Source organism: Fusarium phalaenopsidis, assembly GCF_050370095.1.
Source record: "Fusarium phalaenopsidis strain FUZ10S chromosome Unknown contig_32278, whole genome shotgun sequence".
Taxonomy (NCBI): Eukaryota; Fungi; Ascomycota; class Sordariomycetes; order Hypocreales; family Nectriaceae; genus Fusarium; species Fusarium phalaenopsidis.
The window spans coordinates 1,509,945-1,529,430 of NW_028145417.1; the positions used below are offsets into that span (position 1 = coordinate 1,509,945).

Below are 19,486 nucleotides of genomic sequence, written 5' to 3' on the forward strand. Positions count from 1 at the left end.
TGTTCCCAAAGACTTAGTCACTCTATTTATGTTGCTGGTCTTGAACTAGTTGCTGCGGAGGACTATCCTTGTCCCAATATGACAGGTGGTTAAGCTTAACCCCAGTCTCTACCCTTTACAGAAGGTTGCCATGAAGATCGCTGTCGTTAACGAGGTAGTTATTGTACGAACCACACCATCGTGGTCCAATACCCCACAAATAAGCTTCCGTGATCTGCTCCCCGGACTTTGGGGGTTCGTAGGATCACCTCTTCCCCGCCCCCAAGTCTGGCGGTGCCTGCATCGGCTTGACTCTCAACGATATATAAGCCGATGCATCTCGTCCCTTTTTAACTCGAGCCCGGATTAGGATCAACACTCTGTTCAACTTGTTCAAGTTCTAAAGCGCCCCTAATCCAGTAAAGACTCCGCGCCAAGGGGTCGCATAGCAAACGTCAATGCAACGACCACCGAATGTAACTATAAACGGCAAAGACCCCGTCGTTCTTTGCTAGGTATAGTGTGGATCTTTATTAACCGGCCCATTCATAGCAAAGCTGGGCAGACAGTCCGGGTCATTCAAGGCGGCAGTCGATACAAAGGGGGACGAAGAACATGGTGTCTTCGGTGTATTCCTCTCCCGAAGCTATGGGTTGCTGCACGAATAGTAGTCACGCGCCTATACGTAGTCTCATATGGCTAGCTGTATTGACTTGACAGCTGATCCATCTACAGTCTATCCAACATGTATGCGAGACGGATACCGTAAGGCGCTTTGTGGCTGCTGGTGATTTCACCCGTCACAAAGAAATACTTGAGACGCGACAATATCTATGACGGCCAAACATCAGGTTGTATCCCATGGTTCCGTGGTTTTCGTGACACTAAGTGTATTGCGCTTTATCTTTGTCTGGATCTTAATCAAGCTGCATCTGGTGCTACTCTCTTCGTTATTTGATGTCTCTTTGAACTCGGGTCCAAACAGAGTCAGAAAATTTAACCATTCACGGCTAGCCCAGGTCACTGTCCATTTTTCCTTGCTAGGAGTCAAAATGGTGCACTTCCTTGTGAGGCTTCTAAAAACATGCACCGGCCTCAGGCTTGAACCACCGTGATCAGATAAGATGCAGCAGAAACAGATCTCTTGTTGATAGGTAAGTAATATAATCTCTTTATCATGAATCATAAAATATGCTAAATGCATCCCAGACTCCAAATTTACATGTAACGATGCACCATACGCGGCATGGCCGGTGCTTCTCCCATAGCGACAGGCGGGGGGTTGTTCGCATCAAAAGGACTATTTTTCTGAAGCCGGTTTCCTCCTCTTCTCCTCCTCTTCCGCACGCACGAGGCGATAAAGCAGCCTAGAATGAGCGCGACGACGACGCCTCCGACAGATGCAGCGACGGCAATCACCACGGTTCGGTTCTCGTCGAACCAGCTTCTTCCGCTTCCTCCTCCGCTACCACCGCCGCGACCTCCGGAACCGCCTCCTCCTCCGTTGTCGTCGCCGCAAGAATCATCTCGCTCATCTTCGGGACATCGGCTCGACTCTCCATCGCACGTCTCCTCGGGGTCGCAAGAACCTGTACTCTCTCGGCAGACCTGACCACTGGACGCGACCTGGCATTGGTCTGTACAGCAGGCATCTGTCGCTGGATCGCACGCAGCGCCACTCTGAAGCTGACATGTTGAGGGGTTGCAGCATGAGTTCTCTGGGCATCCTTCTTCACCGCCGCAGTCGCACGCCTCTCCTGGCTCAACAATGCCGTTTCCGCACTGACTCTCGTTGATATCAGGTGCGTCATCTTCATCGACAAGACAGCTCGTGTCGATCAAGTCATCTCCAATCGCCGTGCAGATAGTTCCAATAGTACAAGGTGAGAACTCACGCAGCTCTCGTCCACTCCGCGGGTTCATGATGTACTGACCACTAGCATCACAGGTAGATCTGCTAAGGGGACAGCAGCCCTCAACAGGAGAATCACCGCTGCAAGTCTCGGACGTGCAATCGTGAGAAGCTCCAAAGTTGTGCGCCAGCTCATGGGCAAAGACCTGCCACTCGGCTGCCGTACGAATGACGACGTTGGCAGACGCAACAGAGCTTCCGCCTCGCCAGGTTCTCCCTCCACGACTGCAGATGTTGCCGATCCAGGCCATGCCAACTGTTGAGCCACTCTCGCACGCACTCATCAGGGACCATGCGGCGTTCTCATCGCGGAATTGACTTCTCCACTCCGAAAACAGGCTGAGTCGCCTTGAGATGTCGGCATTTGATGAACAGGGGAGGTTCCAGGCTGTTGTGGTGGAACTTGTCGATGGACAGGAGGAGTCGCTGATGGTCAGGTTGCGGATGGCCAGGGAGATGTTGAAGGCGTCTTCGTATACCTGCGAGGCGATGTTGATTTGTGAGATGATGTTCTCCCGAGCATCTTCAAGCGAGTCAAACTCGGCCGTGTATGAGCAATCCGTGGCGACTCCTATCATGGCCACTCGTCTGGTCGATGGACACCCACTGGTCTGTCCAATAACGTCCACCGGGTCGATTTGACCAATTCCGTTTTGTCGACGCACACGCTCTACGAATCCATAACGTGGCGTGTCTCGTTTTTGGTCTCGGTCATCCAGATCCAGAGAAAACGAACGGCGATCCAAACTCTGAGTGCCACATATCGATGCGTTGGACAACGATCGTTGAAAGATGCCTCCGTCTTGCTCGACATTATCCGACTCTTTCCAGACCACCATGTACGGAGCGTCCGTCGCAGGGAGTTTGCCGTCCAGTTTGAACCGCTTATTGCGGAGGTTCGAGCTGGGCGAGATGTGGTGGTAATCGCCGTCCAGGTTAAAGACACCTTCAAGTAGATATCGGCCGTTCCGAGAACGAACCATAATCCGGGCCCAGCCTACTTTCCTCCATGTTTGTTTCTCAACATCGGAAATAAAGGCGTCTCCCTTGTACAGGAGCGGCGAGCCTCGTCCTATGAGGGTGTTTGACAAGCCGCTAGTCCCGTCGGGTCCAACATGTCGAACGTCTGTGAGACGCGAGATGACGTTGCGGCTTGGCTGTAGATTTAGTTGGATCCTCTGTTGTTCTTTTGATGTAGTGAATTCGACTTGGAAATTTGAGGAGGCGTCAAGGCTTTTGGGACTTTGAGAAAAGTGTAGGTCCTGGATGAGGGAGGCGTGGCGGATTGGGCTTCTGGCTATTGACAAGGCTGAAGAAGGATCATGTTAGTTACACATGATCGACAGGTGCATCATGTAACCTTTTTGTGGCGGGACTTACCATGCACATGCAGCAGGGAGACAGAAATCGAAAGCAAGGATAACAAGAGACCTGGGAGATTCATCGTGTGTGTATGAGGGGCTGCTTCAGTGTAGATGCCCTCGCCGTGATACTGATTCCCACGGCCAACTTGGGATCCCGAATGTCTTAAATCTCCCAGAGATGCTTCATATCAGAGAAAAAAAAGGGTCCAGCCGTCTATCTCACCGGGCGCACAAAGTATAAGTGCTTGGGCCAACCATCATCACCAAGTCTTGGCATCCGAGAAAGAGACTTATACCAAGCATGCTAAGCCACCCTGGCCTCGTCATGGAGAACGGGACCCGGCCGGCCGGCTTTGACGGGGCGAGTCCATCTGTGGAGAATCCATCTCCGACGATTCGGTAGACTCCTTGATACGTGAGTGTAACTTGTTTCGTGTAAGATGTGAGTCTGGATGAATGCATGGACGTTTTGCACGGGCTTTTCTCCAAGACAACACTCAGTCATCTTCACCTTGATCAATTCCCATCAGATAAATGCCCAGACCTGTACAAAAAATGGCAGACCCTCACACGACCATTCTTTCAAACCCTCCCCAGACATGATTGGCAGCCGGCAGATCGTCGAAAAAAAGTGGTCACCGGCCAGAAAGGCAAAAAAATTGCCAGACAGGGGGGTAAAAGAAAATCCCACCGTTGGCGGAGGCGGGATGGGATGATCTGTAAGCATCTTGTTAAATCCGAGTGGGCTAAACCCGACCTCCCCTCGAAGCTGACGTACGCTCTTCTCTTGGCATCCCGAGTGTCGGCGTCACTCGAAGGCGGCTTTGACCGTGGCACTTCTCCTCCTGTCGGTCTGGGCTCATTCTTGGCTTAGGAATGGATGACTGATGCCAGCGGAAGCACGGGTACAATGTACTTTAATTGATAAGCTTAAATAAGCGCTTGCTTGCGTATTCCATACAGGGTCCTTTAAAGCATGACGACTCTCAAGACTGACCAAAACCAATATGCATTCCTTGGCTGATGCTTTCAGACCCCAACCAAGACTTTGCCAGGGTTTGATGATGCTTGTTCGGGATTACAGAATATCTCATTCCGAGCTCCGATTCTCATATTGGTGAGTGTACGTCACCATCGCTGAGCCTCTATCAAGGTGCCTCTATTTGAAATAATGACGATCTTGTCTCTTGGAAAACATACAAAGTAGCTTTTATATGCTAGCTTCTTGTTTGCTACAACGATTCGGCTTTGGTTCTGTCTCAAGCAGCTCTGCCTCTCCTACTTGCTTTACCTTTCCTCCATGACACAGACTTCACACTCCATATGACCATTCCATGTATCTCGCCCCCAATACAATCCCTAAATAAGACTACACGCTGCTAAGGGGGTTGTATCTAGAGTTTTAAGGGTCAGAGCCGTCAGCGAGCGAATTATTCTCACTGTTGGTTATTCACACAAATTGTCTAGGGTGGAGGCCTCCCATGGCACAGACAAGGGATGCCAAAGGCAAGCAACACAAATCAAGTCACATTAACCACCTGGGTACGCACAAAGAATAAGAAAGATACAAGGATACAGTATTCACCATTCCTTCTTGCAGCGTACATCTCCACACACTCTCTCTCTCTCGTTTAGGAAGACCCTCTAGCCTTCTCGCCATGGGTTGAGAATTCACAAATTATATTCCTAGTGATTTCGTAGAACGTCACGCAACAAGCACTGTAGGAAACATAATAGAAGAGTAAAATACGTAGCCACGCAACGACCTAAAAACTATGTAGAATTATGGAATCTATCGGCGCTCTGGTTGGTGGCCGGATGTCTCGGGTACGTTCTAACAACCCTGAACTGCCTGGTAACAAACATAGTCAATCATTCGTTGTTCTCTTTTAGCCGGTGCATGACAATCAGCTAACCTACACGTAGATTTACTTCAGAAGGGGAAATAAGGAACAAATTAGCCACACTTATTACAAATTCGCTTCAATGCACACATGCTGTCGTTCGAGGTAGAGTTTTAAAGCGATAGTTCTAATATCCAAATCTATGACCCGTCATTCATTATTTCAGACTCGTTAGAGATACATCAGTTCTTCTCAACTCGGACTCCATTCTCCTTCTTCTCTCCATTAGTCTCTCCGTTGGTTTCTCCGTTGGTCTCAGGAGAGGCAACAATCTCCCGAGCCTGAGCCAGCTCCTGGCCCATGGCCATCAGGTGCATCACATCAGCAGACATGATGATCATGCTCATCCTCTCGGCGGCCTTCTTGAGAGCCTCGGGGGATCCGAATGGAGGGGCGCCAAACGCAAAGCCGGAGTAGGGCTTGTCGTGCTTGTCCAAGACGGAGAAGAACTTCTCACGGGCGTCCAACCACTCTTGCTCGTCACCGCCCATGCCCATGTTTCCGGGGAGGTTCATGCTCAGACGGCAGTCGAGGGAGCCAAGCCACACAAGGTCGATGTCAGGGACCTCGGTGAGAATAGCGTCGAGGTTGTTGATGCCTAAGATAGGACGTTAGAACCCGGTATTATTCCACATGCCAATCATTAACTTACCCTCAAGAGTCTCGATTTGAATCATGATGGCGGCCTGGTCGTTGAGACACTTGTGGAGGTCGCGTGTTGAGTCGTAAGGAGTATCAGTGACATAGGGCACCAGTCTGAATGGGGGAGCTGATCGAGTGCCGTTCTGCTTCGTACCATACTTGGCAGACGAAACAACATGCTTGGCCTGTTCCACAGTCTCAACCTTGACAATAGTTAGCCCTGTCCCCAATTGCTTTATCTCAAACAACTTACCTGAGGGATGACGATGCTCGCACCAGCGTCCAGGGCATATCCAATGGCTGCGTGGTCGTGGCCAGGAACTCTAACCCAAGGAATAGTGCGGCCCTGGCTCATAAAGATGGCCTCGTGGACCATGGTCGTCATAGTCTCCACGTTACAAGATGTGTGCTCCCAGTCGATCCAGACACAGTCAAAGTTCATGGGGGCCAGGAGTCGTGTCAGGGGAACGGCACTAAGGCCGGCGTAGTAACCCAGCAGAGGAGGAATCTTCTTCTTGTGAGCATCTCGAATAGCGTCACGGGCTCTATGAGGCTGGAAGAGAGAAGGAGCGGCATAGGCTGCCATGCCTTGGGGAGCGGTTGAGGCCATTGCGAGGTGGTTGAGAGATTGTTGGATGTGGAACTGGACTGAGACAAAGACCGAACCCAGGCGAGCTCTCTTATATAGTTGCTAGGTCTCCTACACGCGTCTCCCTTCTCCGTATCAATATCCAGAACGGATTTAACCAACAGTCGCCATCTTAGGTCCGATTAACTTGCATCCCGCTGACTGCAACTCTGGCCAAGCCGCCACAAAGGAACCCCGGTTATAGCGGAAGGGGATGGTCAGACTCTCTAACGTTAGAAGTTCTAGTTCAGTCAGCAAGTAGGAAGCTTGGTTGGCACCTCTCTGACCAGCCCTAGGAGAAAAACAAATGGGCCCGGGTCTAAGGCTGAGCCCGCGGAGGTAATCTCTGCGAATCGACCGGGGCGGCCAGTCGAGATCGGCACGGCGGGACCCATCGTTAGCAAGTTCTGCCGGAGTCCGCTGCGCTGGGTTTCACCTATACGATCCTAGCCGCATTGATTAAATCTCTATAATGTTTCATTACATCAACCTGCCTTGTTTGAGGAGCTCCAACAGTTGCGAAGCCAACAAATCGAGCTTACGCGATCCTTGCCACGTTGGTCCCCTAGTGACATTCAACAGTGTGAGACTCCTTCTTCTAAGCAAAAGGGCCTCGCCGCAAGCGAGAGTCATCCTCAGGAGGGATGATTACGGTAAACGAAACTAACTTCAGCCACTGCGCTGTCAATTCATCAAGGGTTGCTGTCTAGTCGTCTGCGTCATGACTAAGAGGCAAGGGCGCAAAACAACTCAAATCCAGTCCTGGCTCTCACGTCAGCGAATGCCTTGTGGAGATTCCAAACAAACAAAATAGAAGATGGAATATATTCAAGGGTTGTCAGCGAATTGACCCTTGCTCCGGGGAGCGACTACGGATTACGGAGGTGGATTGCTCCGTCCGGATCCGTTAATTCCGTGATGTTCGCACTTGGCGACGCCGAGTTCCGGGGCCAGACCTCTTCACCGCCGAGAATATGGGGTCTCTCCATGCTATAACTTGGTCTCTCTACCTGGTTTTGCTGTCATCGGCAGCACAATCCCATCTTGATATCCCGTCGCGACATGCTTTCCTTCTGGACTCCACATGCGACTCTCCATTGCGCCTCTTCCTGCGCTGAAGCGAGACCAAGAGGCCTCTTGAATCCACCAACCATCACCTTCCATGACTGCCTCCTCAGCATTGACGTGTACATAGAATGAATAGCTCAAACTCGCCGCTATGCCCAAGTCGTGGCCGTAGCCTAAGTGGTTGCCGAGCATGAAGAGACTGTTTCGGTCTGCTTCGAATGCATGGGTTACGACATGCGCATTGACATCCTCCTTGGGGATGGGCTTGAGCAATCGGTAGTAGATAAGCTCCCTCCGGTCGGGTATGGGCTTATCGGCGTTAAAGGCTGTCATATCGACCTTGTACATGTCGAGGATTGGAAACGCCCCATGGCCTGCATTTGGGAACTTGGCCTTTAACCCATCAAGGTCAGCTTGTGGGCAAGGGTCCCATTCGTCTGGCTTTCTTGACGACAGAATGTCTCTGTATCGTTCTTGGGGCGGAGTGTCCTGGACATCGTCGGGGCTGGGAACAGGTCGCTTGAAGGTGACAAGACATGTCAAGCAGGTGTTGTCAAGTGGCGCTTCAGCATCGGATACTGGAAAAGGTCCGGCAGGGTTACTCGAGGGCTGAACTGGTTGACGCGCGTTGACTAAACGAGTTGAGAATGATCGACTTGAATGAACTTCAGACACGTCGAGAATGAAGGGACGATCAGAGCGCCCTGGGTTGGTGAAGACTGCGTGGATGGACTGGACTTGGTGAGTGAGGGACGCGACCGTGAAATGAATCGACTCACATGAATCCCGCGCTTATTCCCATTCACACCATTTCCTTCTTCGCGGTCCTCTTCCTCAACAACACGTGCTGCCGCCAGAGATGACTGCGCGTAGACGACAGCACCGTAAGCTCCTCTCGTAATCTTGGGTGGAGCGAGCCCTAGTGAGTCCCAAGGGAGCTCCTTGCCCGGCTCCCAAGCTGGCTGACGGCTCATGAATCTCTTGACGCATTTTTGCGGCTCTGAAGATTCAGCGGGAAGCTTAACCAACTCCAGGGCTTCCTGGAAGGATAATCGCGTCCATTCTTTGGATGCCGCCATCGGGCTGAGATGGATGCCGACTGAGGGGTGCCGAGGCCAAGACTTGAGGGGCGCAACTAGGACAGTGACCTCTAGGCTCTGATAAAACTTGAGAAGATGAGTCTTTGAAGGTGTTTTGACCAGTGTCTACTCCTATTGAGACGAAATGACCTAGCCAATAGTCGCAATCAAGCACGGGAGCACGGGAGGCTGTTGTTCAAGGCCGGTTTGTCGCCAATTGGCGTTACCGAGGTCCTTTCCGTTTTGGGAAGATAAGTGACACAAGACATCGTGTTCCAAAATTACCGGTCAATGAATGAGATATCGTCGGTGAAAAGACAAACGGCTTCTCAAGTATGAAGTTGTTCAAGAGAAAAGAAATGTCGCCTTTTTTTGGGTTGGTGCGAATAGCCGTGAGCTTGGCCGAGCATGCAGACTTGTAGAGCCACTGCACCTTAAATGGACCCTATTATACGGCAACATTCGGTTCAAATTAAGCCTCGGGCAAAGCGTGAAAGGCACCTAATTACATCTTTTGTTTTATGGGAGGGACGGAGGGTAAATCAACCCAAAAATCAGCCCAGGAGTATCACATTGCTACCCTGAATCACAAGCATTGTGATGCATTTGGTGGCTGGGATTGGCGACACAGAAGCAGATAACAAAGATAAGAGACGAGTGAATGGCCAATCCGACGAATGTTGACCTGGTTCCAGGCATTCTTTATAAAGCTGCAGTATCCCCTTGATTCATGCGTGCTGCCGTTGAAAAGAATGAGCTTGGAGCATGGTTTCTGCTCCAGCGATGATGCCATTCTCGAGTCTCATTGCATTCACATGCGATATATTCATTCCTCATCAACCAAGCCCACACATCATCACAAAATACCAAAGAATCATCATGATCACGAAATGAAAAAGTCAATTATCCAATCGGCTGGTTTCAAATTGCCTTTCGATGCGACAGACGTGGTTGTGTTGTGCTGCTAAATAGCCTGTGCAGGTACAGTGCCTGCCTCCAGGCACAAAACAGGACCAGAAGCTCCGGCCGAGTCATGACGTCGTCACTTTTACCTTCCCTTTGGCGCCTCTCACAGGCCAGGCGATAAGAATGAACCTCACCCTCATCAACAAACACGTTTCAAATAATCGCCAAAAATCAATTGCTTCTGAGCAATCGAAAACTCAGGCCGTCAAGATGTTGTCGTGTTTTGGCTGCGGCAGCGATAGCGAGGAGGCCGAGCGTGAGCCTCTGCTGCCGCGTTACAATGACGACACAACAATGCAGACACGTCTGCACGAGAAGCTCCATACATACCAGATGCTACGAGCCATTTCCAAAGGATATATGCCCAGCAACCAACAAGTCATCATTCACTTGCGGACACTTCTATCGGCCCAGATCCTCAACCCAGAAAGACAAGACCTGAGTCCATCCGGGCGAGCACTGGTCAGGACCATCAAGCTATGGATCACTCAATTCATCGAAGTCTTGCAGCACAAAAACGCTAGCGATCAAATACAGGACTTTATCTGGTATCTCACCAAAGCGCGTCTTGATGTGGATGTTGCGCATATCGAGCAAAGGGCCGCCAGGGCCAAGGTCCGAGCCGATGCCGTTGCTGCGTACAAGAGTCTGCAGACCGTCGGATCCTTGTTACTAACCAACTCCGACTTTCGCATCTTTTTATCTGACCTGGGCACCGTTGGAAGAGAGGTCCTTCGAGACACCGCCTTTACTTTGTCTGACGTTTCCAAGCAGGCTGGTGAGGCCATCAAGCCAACGAAGGAGGATGAGGATGCCCTGAAGCAGGCAAACGGAAATGGCAAATCACGCGCCGCCCCGTCGAATCAGGACTTGAAGGAAGAGATTGCCGACATCTCCGAGACGGTCAAGGACAGCGCCATTGTGGTGGCAGATGAGGCAGGTCAGAGCATCAAGGAACATGCCAAGGGCGACGAGGGTGATGCCCTCGTTCACCGACTCAAGCAGACCGTCCTCAATCTCCGGAAGCGCACAGACTACAAGGAGTCTGTCTCGACTCTGTCACTTCTCATCAGACGTTACCTACTTGCTTATTCGCACGCCGCCGTCGAGACGGCTCAGGCATTGGAGGAGGACACCCAGCCCAACCCCGAGGCCGACAGGGCGGTGCACAACTTTTGGCTGCTCATCACCTCGCTTGGTGACCACGAGCGCTGGGAAGATGTCAGGCGGTCATTCGACGCCGTCGTGGAAGATGGTCGAACGGACCCCAACTTTGACGAACTTGTGCGACAGATTGGAAACCTGGTGCAGGACATGCTGAGCGATCCCGACTTCTTCGACAATGCCGAGGAACGGTTCAAACGCTTGCGGAAACAGTCCAACGAATTGACGGCCAAGTCATCCATCAGAGATGATCTGGATAACCTCCTGGCAAACCTGCATGCTGCTTTTCAGTCAGTCTTGGAGGATACAGACATCAAGAATCTCATCCACACGACTGAGAGGCTCGCCCAGCTGCTCTCCCCTGCAGGCCAGTACGCTAACAGCGATTTGGTCACCGACTCGGTCAACATCTTTGTACCTCTGCTCATCCAAGCCATCCAGTACATTCCGATTCCACGCGTCGAAGTGGCTGCGCCCGCCATTGACCTCCTGCTTGAGAATCTTATCCTGGAGCCGGGGCGTACCGTCAATGCGAGCTCATTCTTGCCCTTTAAGCTCAACGTCTCCACCTACAATAACTTTGAAGTGCGGAAGGGCCGGCATGGAACTGCATCCACCATGACCTCGATGATGAAGGTGACGGTGTCTGGTCTATCTATCGCGGCGGATGATTTGGGCTACTGGTTCCGTCTACACTCTGGCCTCTTCCGGATGGTAGATGAAGGTATTGCAGGGTTCCATCTCGACGAGCGCGGTGTGGATATCACTCTGGATATCGAGATTGGCAAGGACCGTCTGGAACAGATCGTGACGTTGCGCAACGTGGACGTCCACATCCATCACCTCAACTACACACTCAGCAAGTCCAAGTTTGCGTGCCTTGCCTGGATCCTGAAGCCAATCATCCGGCCCATCGTGCGCAAGGCTCTCGAGGTCAAGATCGCGGCTGGCATCGCCGAGGGGCTTCACTTCCTCAACCGCGAGATGCTCTACGCGCGGGAGCGGCTGAGGGCGACACGGATCGCAGATCCCAAAGATTTGTTAACCTTCATTCGGGCCGTCGCGGCACGCCTCGTCCCTGCCCCCGATCCCGACATTGAGGCCCGTGTCGGGGTCAAGCCTGGGCAGGGCGTATTCCGGGGGCGCTATGCACCGGGGAGCTTGGTCCGGCTGTGGGAGATGGAAGGCAGGGAAGCGGAACAGAGGCTGTTTGAGTACGAGCAAGGAGGATGGAAGAATGAGATTTTTGACGTCAGGACGAGGCGAGCGTGAGCATTCGATGAGGGGGACGCACGCACGCACGCACGTCCCATGGCATTGCTTTGCTTTGCTGTATAATGCAGACATGCTCTATGGCTGGAGGCGGCAGGGGTGGGCGGAGTTGTTGGAGTTTTGTCTTGGTAATAGGACAACGGACAAAGGGCGGTCGGTGGTTCTGTTGGGATGGAATTACGGTACGGCACTGCACATTGTCAGTCAACAACACGAGAGAGTCGATCATGACAACCTGGAGCTGGTGTGACTGTGACAAGTGTTTGTCTGGGACATGAGAGAGAGAGCCAAGAAGCGGGCTGAAAGCCATTGGACCCCAGTCCAGCCGCGTGCCAGGCCAGGCCGCCCGGTGAAGTGGGTTTTCCACGATGGGTATCTCCAAGCGCCCAACACCTGGAGTCGTGATGACCAACGGCAGCATTCTCTATCGTCAACAGCCCAGGTCTCGTCTCCGCTCACCGAAGGGGAGGATTGAAAAAGTAATCTGCGTCATAAAACGCGGCTTGGGGGTCTCAGTGGAGAACTAGGGGAAAGCAGAAATAGGAGGGCCAAGACATGGCATCCATATGTTTTGTCTGTGTCCTCAGCTGGACCGCTCAATTCAACGTGGCATGGATCTCGACCTGGGAGGCTTTTTGAAAGCGGTAATCGAGTACGTGGACAGATGCCACATGCAGACAGACATGAATAGTACGTATTATGGATACACAAGTCCTTGACGACGACAACGCAGACAAGGATCAACACATCTCCTGTTTCTCTGGCCCGGTCCCCTCTCCCTGGGGGCGTTGCCAAGATTGCTGCCGATGCCGTCCCCAGAGTCGTCGTGGTCGTCGGCGGCCGGGCCCCCTCCCCGCCCACCACGCAAAAGCCCGCTAAGCCCAACGCCGACGAGGCGGAAAAAGCAATTCGCTGTCGTACCATGGGGGTAGTGGTTTCCACTAAATCAATTGCCTGCTCTGCTGTGCAGCGAAGCGCAGCGTAAGCTAATGCTACTGCGAGCCATCCCACGGCGATCCGGACGGTGGCTGGTGAAGAAGGGGGAGAAAGAGGGTCCCTTCGGTACCCATCCGCAAGGGGACTGCTGTGGTGGTGGTCACGAGATTGGGCGAGAGGGATATATCTGCATGGCTAGTAATAACTAGTTAGTATACAGGAGGTAGGTAATATGTAGTCGGTGCGTAGTTGAACTGGGTTCTGAACCTTGTACAGAAGGTAAATAGCTGCGTCTATGATCTGAGCGGCCCGCACTGCGCTTCAACTGCTACATGGCCCCCTTTCATGACCTGGGCTGGGGGGCTTTTTGTTCTCGTTACCGTCCTCGGATTACCCCCTTGGATCCCTTGTCCTAAGTCCTCCCCCCTTTGTGCCCGACCATCCGCGCCGCCGGCCAACAAGAGCAGGGCATTGCTCATGGACATCCCTGCATCCCTGAACGCTTGATTCAACCGCCTGACCAGCGACCGACCTATTAGATGCTGTCTGATCACTGCTGGTCTTTCAGTGCGCCCCCCCCGGAATGGCTTACCCCGGACGTGATGCCTGCAGGACCACCGCAGCAAGCAGAGACCACGGTCCCCATTCCTTGGTTGGTTTTTTTCCCCTTCGTCTCTTCTGGTTGGCTTCCTATCAGGAGTTGCTGATTCTACCCCATTTGCCTGAATCCTCGTTCGCTTTCCCTCGGAGGGCGTGGTCAAGTGTGTCCTGTGTCCTTGGATCATGGACAAGTGGCTTACCCATCCCTACAAGCATCCCATCCCATCCCCCCCCCCTTCTCCCCGCGCCGTCCATCGATGATCGCCTCGAGACAGGCAGGCAATAGCCTACACGTCGTTCCTACAGGTCCGGAACGTCGCGATCCCCTCCTCTCACACACCACCCCCTTGTCTCTCTCTGCAGCGCAGCTCTCTCTCTCATGGAAAAGCCAGAGCATCTTAGTGCCGCCACCCCAGACCTGCCTCTTCCTGAAAAAGCAATCCGACCCCATCTCTACGGTACACGGCCCATGGTCCACCTCGTGCCGGCCCCGGATTTCCCGTCGAATTGGTTCGGCGTGATCCTTGGGCCACACACCATTTGATCTCGGGGTCGTCGCTCGACTTTGGACCTCCCCCCCCCTCTTCAATCTTCAATTTCCCCGTCCTTGCTGCCGTATTCGTCCCATATCTTTCTCCTTCTGTTAAAAAGGGTTTGATATCTATCCTATCTATTAGCCTCCTATAGGACACGACGCTTACCCAGGACCAAAAAAAGACTCAATCTTCTCCTCACTCATCACCAGAGCCTCGGCGGACGTTTCTGGCCCCACTTCCACCTTTTCCAAGAATCACGCCAGGCGCTGCAACGTCAAATCTGTTCTGTCGTCCTCTCTCCCCCCGAGGAGCCGTTGGTTTGCTGCTGCTGCTGCTGCTGCTGAGAGCGGGATTGGGGAAAACCACGTTGCGAGATTTCAGTGCTGGATCTTGGCTGCGAGGTCTGGGGCAGCGGAAAGTGGTTGCATTTCCAGCCTGCCGAAAGGTCGACGATTCACGAGCCTGGAGTTTGTAATCATCGTCAGATCGCCTGACAAGCGATTTCCTAGGTCGACAATCCGAGCCCAACGCGACCTCATTGGACCTGGATGGGGTAGTCTTTTACTCTTGCTGGATCAACCCTTACAGTCGCCGTGGATCTGAACCTCTGTTCTGGTGAAGCGGATGGCTTGGACGAGGAGGCACCTCTGACACCGCGCGCGGAGCCCCTCCATCCCCTCAAGCGAAGCGAAAGCTGTCGTGATGGAGGTAGAGGCAAATGGACAGAGTTCTCTCAACCTGCTCGAGACGTGGCGCCACCACTCGACGGGCGGGTGCCATGATGACCTCGCCGTCTCTCCGCTCGACTTGGCCTCCAACGACATAGCCCAGGTGCCCCGGTGTCCGGATCCCGACCCTCTGTTCGAGGTCCTCCTGGGAGACGGGCCGTACTCTACGGCGAGGCAGGGAGCTAGTCTGAGAGGCCCTCACCCCAAGGCGACGATATCACAGGCATGGACACCACGGTCACGAATCAATGTTCCTTCAACATTCTCCTTCACAGTCCTCGATGCGAGGACAAAATCGAAACCCCTTGACATACGGCTTCAACCGAAACCCACGGCCCGGCGCGGCACCAAGCGGCGTCGGGTCATGTCTGATGTCGACGGCTTCAACACCGCCGGCCTGAGTGTCAAGAAGCGTCGGCTCCGTGCAGAGCTCATCACCAGCCGACTCTCACAACCATACTCACAGCCCGCAACACATATTCTCAACCGCGAGGGCCAGGACTCGGGCGACAAGCGGTTCCTAAAGATGGCCACGACATTAGACATGGCCAGAAGAGTTGCCCACCTTCATGCGACGTCCTTCCTACGTTTCTCAACCATGAACCGGTTACGGAGGAGGTTAAGCCTGGGGCAACCGACAACAAACGCGCGGAGATACGAGCAAGAGATTGCGGCTATTGCATCCAAGGCCTCCGGCAAAGGGGCATGGCGACCTCAAAGCCTGCTAGACTCATCAGCGGGCAAGTCCATAAGGGTCTACCCAGTAGGCAACGGAGTCGTAGCACCAGGAGCAGTGTTACCAACAAGACCCCAAGGCGCCTTCATGGTACCCAAGCCTGCCCTCCCACATGCCAAGCCCGTCCCCTGCCGGTTGTCCAAGCTGGCTGGCCGCCCTCTCTCACCTGCGGAGGTCGCCGCCACCAAGAAGCGCACATCGCCGAGGATCCACCCCCTTCGGTCCCCGGAACTGAGACCGACGGGTCCTATGCCTCCGCTGGACGACCTGGAAGAGGATAGCTTCGCATACATGCATCCGGCAGACGACGACTGGGACGACACGGGTGATGACCAAGAGAGTGTGTACTCTGACTTTAGCGTCTTGTTTGGGCAGAGCGGTGACGGCGTTGCAGACGGGGAGGATGACCGGTCATATGAAGAATATCTAGATGAGCTGGACGGCATCTGTTGGATGTCGAGGTAGCATGCAGGCTGCAAAGCGGCGTCTCGGGGGCATTTTCGTGGGAGTCAAACAAGCGGGATCCATGGATTGTGTTTTTTTGCATGTAAAAAGTTTTGCGTCTGGCATTTGGGCGGCAGGTTGTGTATTCTTTTTTTGCAAACGGGATTTTATAGGCATCAGGGAGCATCATCCAGCTTTAAACGATCGGATGGACTGGAAACTCAACTATTCTTTGGGATTTGGCGAGAGGCTTTCTGTTCTTTTTTTCGATGAGCAACAAAAAACTGTTTCTTTTTTGACAACAAAGATTTTAGATATATGAGCTCAGAGCCGTTGGCGCAGCATACGAGGCAAGATGGTTCTCGGCAGCTTCTTTTTGGTTGGGGTTTTTACTGTTTTACGCCAAGTTTGGACGCTCTGTCCTTGGCGATGTCGCACATGGCCTGTATGTATATGATTAGCAACTCGACAATGACATGTCCTTCTATCAGATGTTTCGTACCTGTAACGCGGCGTCAACTTCCTTGGCAAAGTCCCCTCTCGTAATCCTGGTCCGCATGTCCTCCATGATCTCAGGCCTCCCTCGACCATTCACAAAGACGACATACCGCAGACCAGGAAACTTTTCTTCATACTCCTTGTTGAGCTTTGCTAATTCCTCTCCTTCGCCCTGAAGATTGGCCTGCTCTGCCGCTGATTGTGCTGAGTCCACCTTCTTAGCCCCTAGCCGTGGATGTGATCCTAGGATGGATAGGAGGGCGGGATCAGGGTTGCTTGATGAGCTGGATGTGGCGAGTGAGAAGAGCTTGGATTTGCAGGCGTCGATGAGTTCTGAGTATGATGTATACTCGGCATTCTTTAAAATAGGGATGAGATTCGAGTGAATGGCTGGGCTCGGTTCGAACAGGAGGTCCAGGACCTTGACTTGTTCCGTCTCGTCTGCTTCACGTACGTCTTGGGGCCGCGGGAGGGACATGGTGTTTAGACTGAAGATCAAATTATATGGTTGATAGACTGAAGATTCCAGATTCAACCCTAGAACAGGGCGATAGGAGCAATTTATATGCACATCAAGGACGATCCAACAAGGTAGTCCAACCCCGGAGATATGCGACTCCTTGAAGCGGTGACGGCCGTAGAGATAAGCCCCGATAAGACGGGACCGATGAGGTCAGGCCGGCCTTATCGAATCACGTGATCCCAAAGCTTCCGCCTTGGATGGTCAGTGCATCGGCAAAATCTCGACTAGGTGACCGTCCGTCGCAACCAGAGCTTGGAGTCGACGAGTTGCGCTTTACCCGACGACAAGCAATTGAAGGCTCAACAAGCTTAAAGTAGCAGTCGCCATGCTTTGTGGAAGTAAGCCTGGTATTTTTTTCTGCGTCTTGAGAGCGGTGCGCTGACATGGACAACAGTTTCAGGAGAAGCTCCTCAGGAGCCCGTCGTGTCCAAGAAATCCGGTGCGTACATCAACAACATCAAAGTTTGCGAGCGCCTCGCGCAGGACCGCCGCTGACCTTTTTACAGGTGTTGTTTACGAGAAGCGTCTTATCGAGCAGTACATCAACGAGCACGGCACCGAGCCCGACTCTGGCGAAGTGCTCACCGCGGAAGATCTCCTGCCCATCCACTCATCGCGTATCGTCCGACCGCGTCCTCCCACCCTCACCTCCATCCCCGCCCTCCTCGCAACTTTTCAGAACGAATGGGACGCGCTCGCGCTAGAGACATATAACCTCAAGGAGCAGCTGGCGCGCACCCGGGAGGAGCTTGCCACAGCTCTGTACCAGCATGATGCCGCTGTTCGAGTTATTGCCCGACTGTCGAGGGAGCGAGACGAGGCCAGGGATGCGCTTAGCAAGGTGACCGTGACGGGCGCCGCTGTCGACGGTGACCAGATGATGGTGGACAGCGTGGAGAAGCTGCCAGAGGAGCTTGTTGCCAAGGTGGACGAGACTCATCAAACGTATGTGGTTGCCTGGGATGGGTTCGAAGTATCGGAGCTAACATTGCGTGCAGACTATCCAAGGGTCGCAAGAAGCGCCCTGTCCCCGAGGGCTGGGCTACCGCAGACGATATCTCCGCCTTTGAAAACGCGACCACACATTCTCTTCCAGTTCCCGAGGCCACTGCGCTGAGTGTTGGAGGTGCTAGCGCCGCTATTGGAGGTCTGAAGGGCCAGGCCGTCGTCTACGCCACCAACGAGGACAAGGTCGAGGTATCGATCGCCGTCGAGGAGCCCGTGACGGATGCAGTATGGGCCGAGGACAAGATTGCCTTTGCTACTGGTCAGGGAAGCGTCAAGGTGTTCCAGGAGGGTAACCAGGTGGCATCCCTGAGCGAGCATGCCGGTGCTGCGACAGCACTGAGCCTGCACCCCAGTGGTACTATCCTGGCGTCAGTCGGCACAGACAAGAGCATTGTGTTTTACGATTTGGTTTCACAGAAGCGTGTTAGCCGCGCTTACACCGATGCTGGTAAGTTTCTACACTTGTCCTTTTACCTGACATGTTCTAACCGACTCTCAGCTCTTGCTTCGTGCGCGTTCCATCCCGACGGCCACCTGTTCGCCGCTGGTACAACTTCTGGCGACATCAAGCTCTTCATGACCAACACTCTTGAGCAAGCCGCAGTCTTCAGCCTAGGTGCCCCCATCCAGGCCCTCGCTTTCTCCGAGAATGGTTACTGGTTCGCGGCCACAGCCAAGGGCCAGACCATGGTGACCATCTTCGATCTGCGAAAGGAGGGAGATGCCGCGGTGGCCAAGGTCCTCGAGACTGGCGGGCCAGTCCAGTCCCTGGCCTGGGACTACAGCGGCCAGTTCCTCGCCACCGGTGGTTCTTCTGGAGTGACGGTTCACCAATACACCAAGTCCAGCAAGAAGTGGAGCGAGCCCCTGAGGAATTCCACCGCTGCCGTTGCTATCCGATGGGGAGAGTCCGCGAAGCAGCTGGTGACAGTCAATGGCGAGGGTGTGGTCAGCATACTTGGAGCGAAGGAATAGAGGAAGCTTTCAGGAGGTTACATGACATAAAGATGTGGACTAAGAGGCGGCTGCGTGATTCCCTGGTAATTACTGTACAATAGGCCTCTAACAATGGGTCAAGAGACAGAGGATGGTGTTTGAAAATTGACAATTCAAGGGTTTGGTTTGGTTTGCTTCTGAACAATATTCTGCAGCTGTTGATACTGCATCTCGAGCCTCGAACGCCATCCGTGGACGCCCGGCCATCATGAATCAAATCCGACGCCAAGGTGGGCTTCCACATGGGCTTAGGTAGGCGCCCACCCCCTGTGACGCAGCCCTAGAGGGTCGGCCTGTTTGCCGCCTAACCGCCCCTGGCATCCGACAGAGCGACTTGTTTTTAGTGGCCCATGTAGCGGGGTAGAGGCTTCCAACAGGGTCTGTGGCACTTGTCGTCACGGGCATGGATAGATGGGCAGCAGCCTTGGCCTTGGGTCAAACGAATCGAGGCCATCGGATTTAAGCGTCGTTTACTTTTGAACCTTTCAACATCCAACTTGATA

General features: G+C 53.3%; 7 protein-coding genes across 7 annotated transcripts; 3 read left to right on the forward strand and 4 right to left on the reverse strand.

The window, feature by feature from the left end:
• Positions 1-1,197: 1,197 nt before the first annotated feature.
• LRP88_01071 (Metallo-peptidase family M12-domain-containing protein) lies at positions 1,198-3,335 on the reverse strand (the record flags this gene model as incomplete). The annotated part of the gene is made up of 2 exons (XM_083237769.1): positions 1,198-3,200; positions 3,272-3,335. The coding sequence occupies 2 exons, from the start codon at positions 3,333-3,335 to the stop codon at positions 1,198-1,200; spliced, it is 2,067 nt and encodes a 688-aa protein (XP_083106274.1).
• A 2,006-nt stretch (positions 3,336-5,341) lies between these two features.
• Positions 5,342-6,411, reverse strand: LRP88_01072 (uncharacterized protein; the record flags this gene model as incomplete). Its single annotated transcript, XM_083237770.1, has 3 exons — positions 5,342-5,757; positions 5,812-6,004; positions 6,055-6,411. 3 exons carry the CDS (start codon positions 6,409-6,411, stop codon positions 5,342-5,344), a joined length of 966 nt encoding a protein of 321 aa, XP_083106275.1.
• Positions 6,412-7,419: 1,008 nt separating this feature from the next.
• Positions 7,420-8,576, reverse strand: LRP88_01073 (thioesterase-like superfamily-domain-containing protein; the record flags this gene model as incomplete). Its single annotated transcript, XM_083237771.1, has 2 exons — positions 7,420-8,229; positions 8,277-8,576. The coding sequence occupies 2 exons, from the start codon at positions 8,574-8,576 to the stop codon at positions 7,420-7,422; spliced, it is 1,110 nt and encodes a 369-aa protein (XP_083106276.1).
• Positions 8,577-9,752: 1,176 nt separating this feature from the next.
• On the forward strand, positions 9,753-11,978 carry LRP88_01074 (bactericidal permeability-increasing protein; the record flags this gene model as incomplete). The annotated part of the gene is made up of 1 exon (XM_083237772.1): positions 9,753-11,978. The coding sequence occupies one exon, from the start codon at positions 9,753-9,755 to the stop codon at positions 11,976-11,978; it is 2,226 nt and encodes a 741-aa protein (XP_083106277.1).
• A 2,774-nt stretch (positions 11,979-14,752) lies between these two features.
• LRP88_01075 (uncharacterized protein) lies at positions 14,753-15,979 on the forward strand (the record flags this gene model as incomplete). The annotated part of the gene is made up of 1 exon (XM_083237773.1): positions 14,753-15,979. One exon carries the CDS (start codon positions 14,753-14,755, stop codon positions 15,977-15,979), a length of 1,227 nt encoding a protein of 408 aa, XP_083106278.1.
• A 368-nt stretch (positions 15,980-16,347) lies between these two features.
• LRP88_01076 (Oxo-4-hydroxy-4-carboxy-5-ureidoimidazoline decarboxylase) lies at positions 16,348-16,934 on the reverse strand (the record flags this gene model as incomplete). The annotated part of the gene is made up of 2 exons (XM_083237774.1): positions 16,348-16,401; positions 16,461-16,934. 2 exons carry the CDS (start codon positions 16,932-16,934, stop codon positions 16,348-16,350), a joined length of 528 nt encoding a protein of 175 aa, XP_083106279.1.
• A 370-nt stretch (positions 16,935-17,304) lies between these two features.
• LRP88_01077 (E3 ubiquitin-protein ligase PRP19) lies at positions 17,305-18,962 on the forward strand (the record flags this gene model as incomplete). Its single annotated transcript, XM_083237775.1, has 5 exons — positions 17,305-17,317; positions 17,374-17,418; positions 17,486-17,924; positions 17,978-18,435; positions 18,487-18,962. The coding sequence occupies 5 exons, from the start codon at positions 17,305-17,307 to the stop codon at positions 18,960-18,962; spliced, it is 1,431 nt and encodes a 476-aa protein (XP_083106280.1).
• Positions 18,963-19,486: the final 524 nt, after the last annotated feature.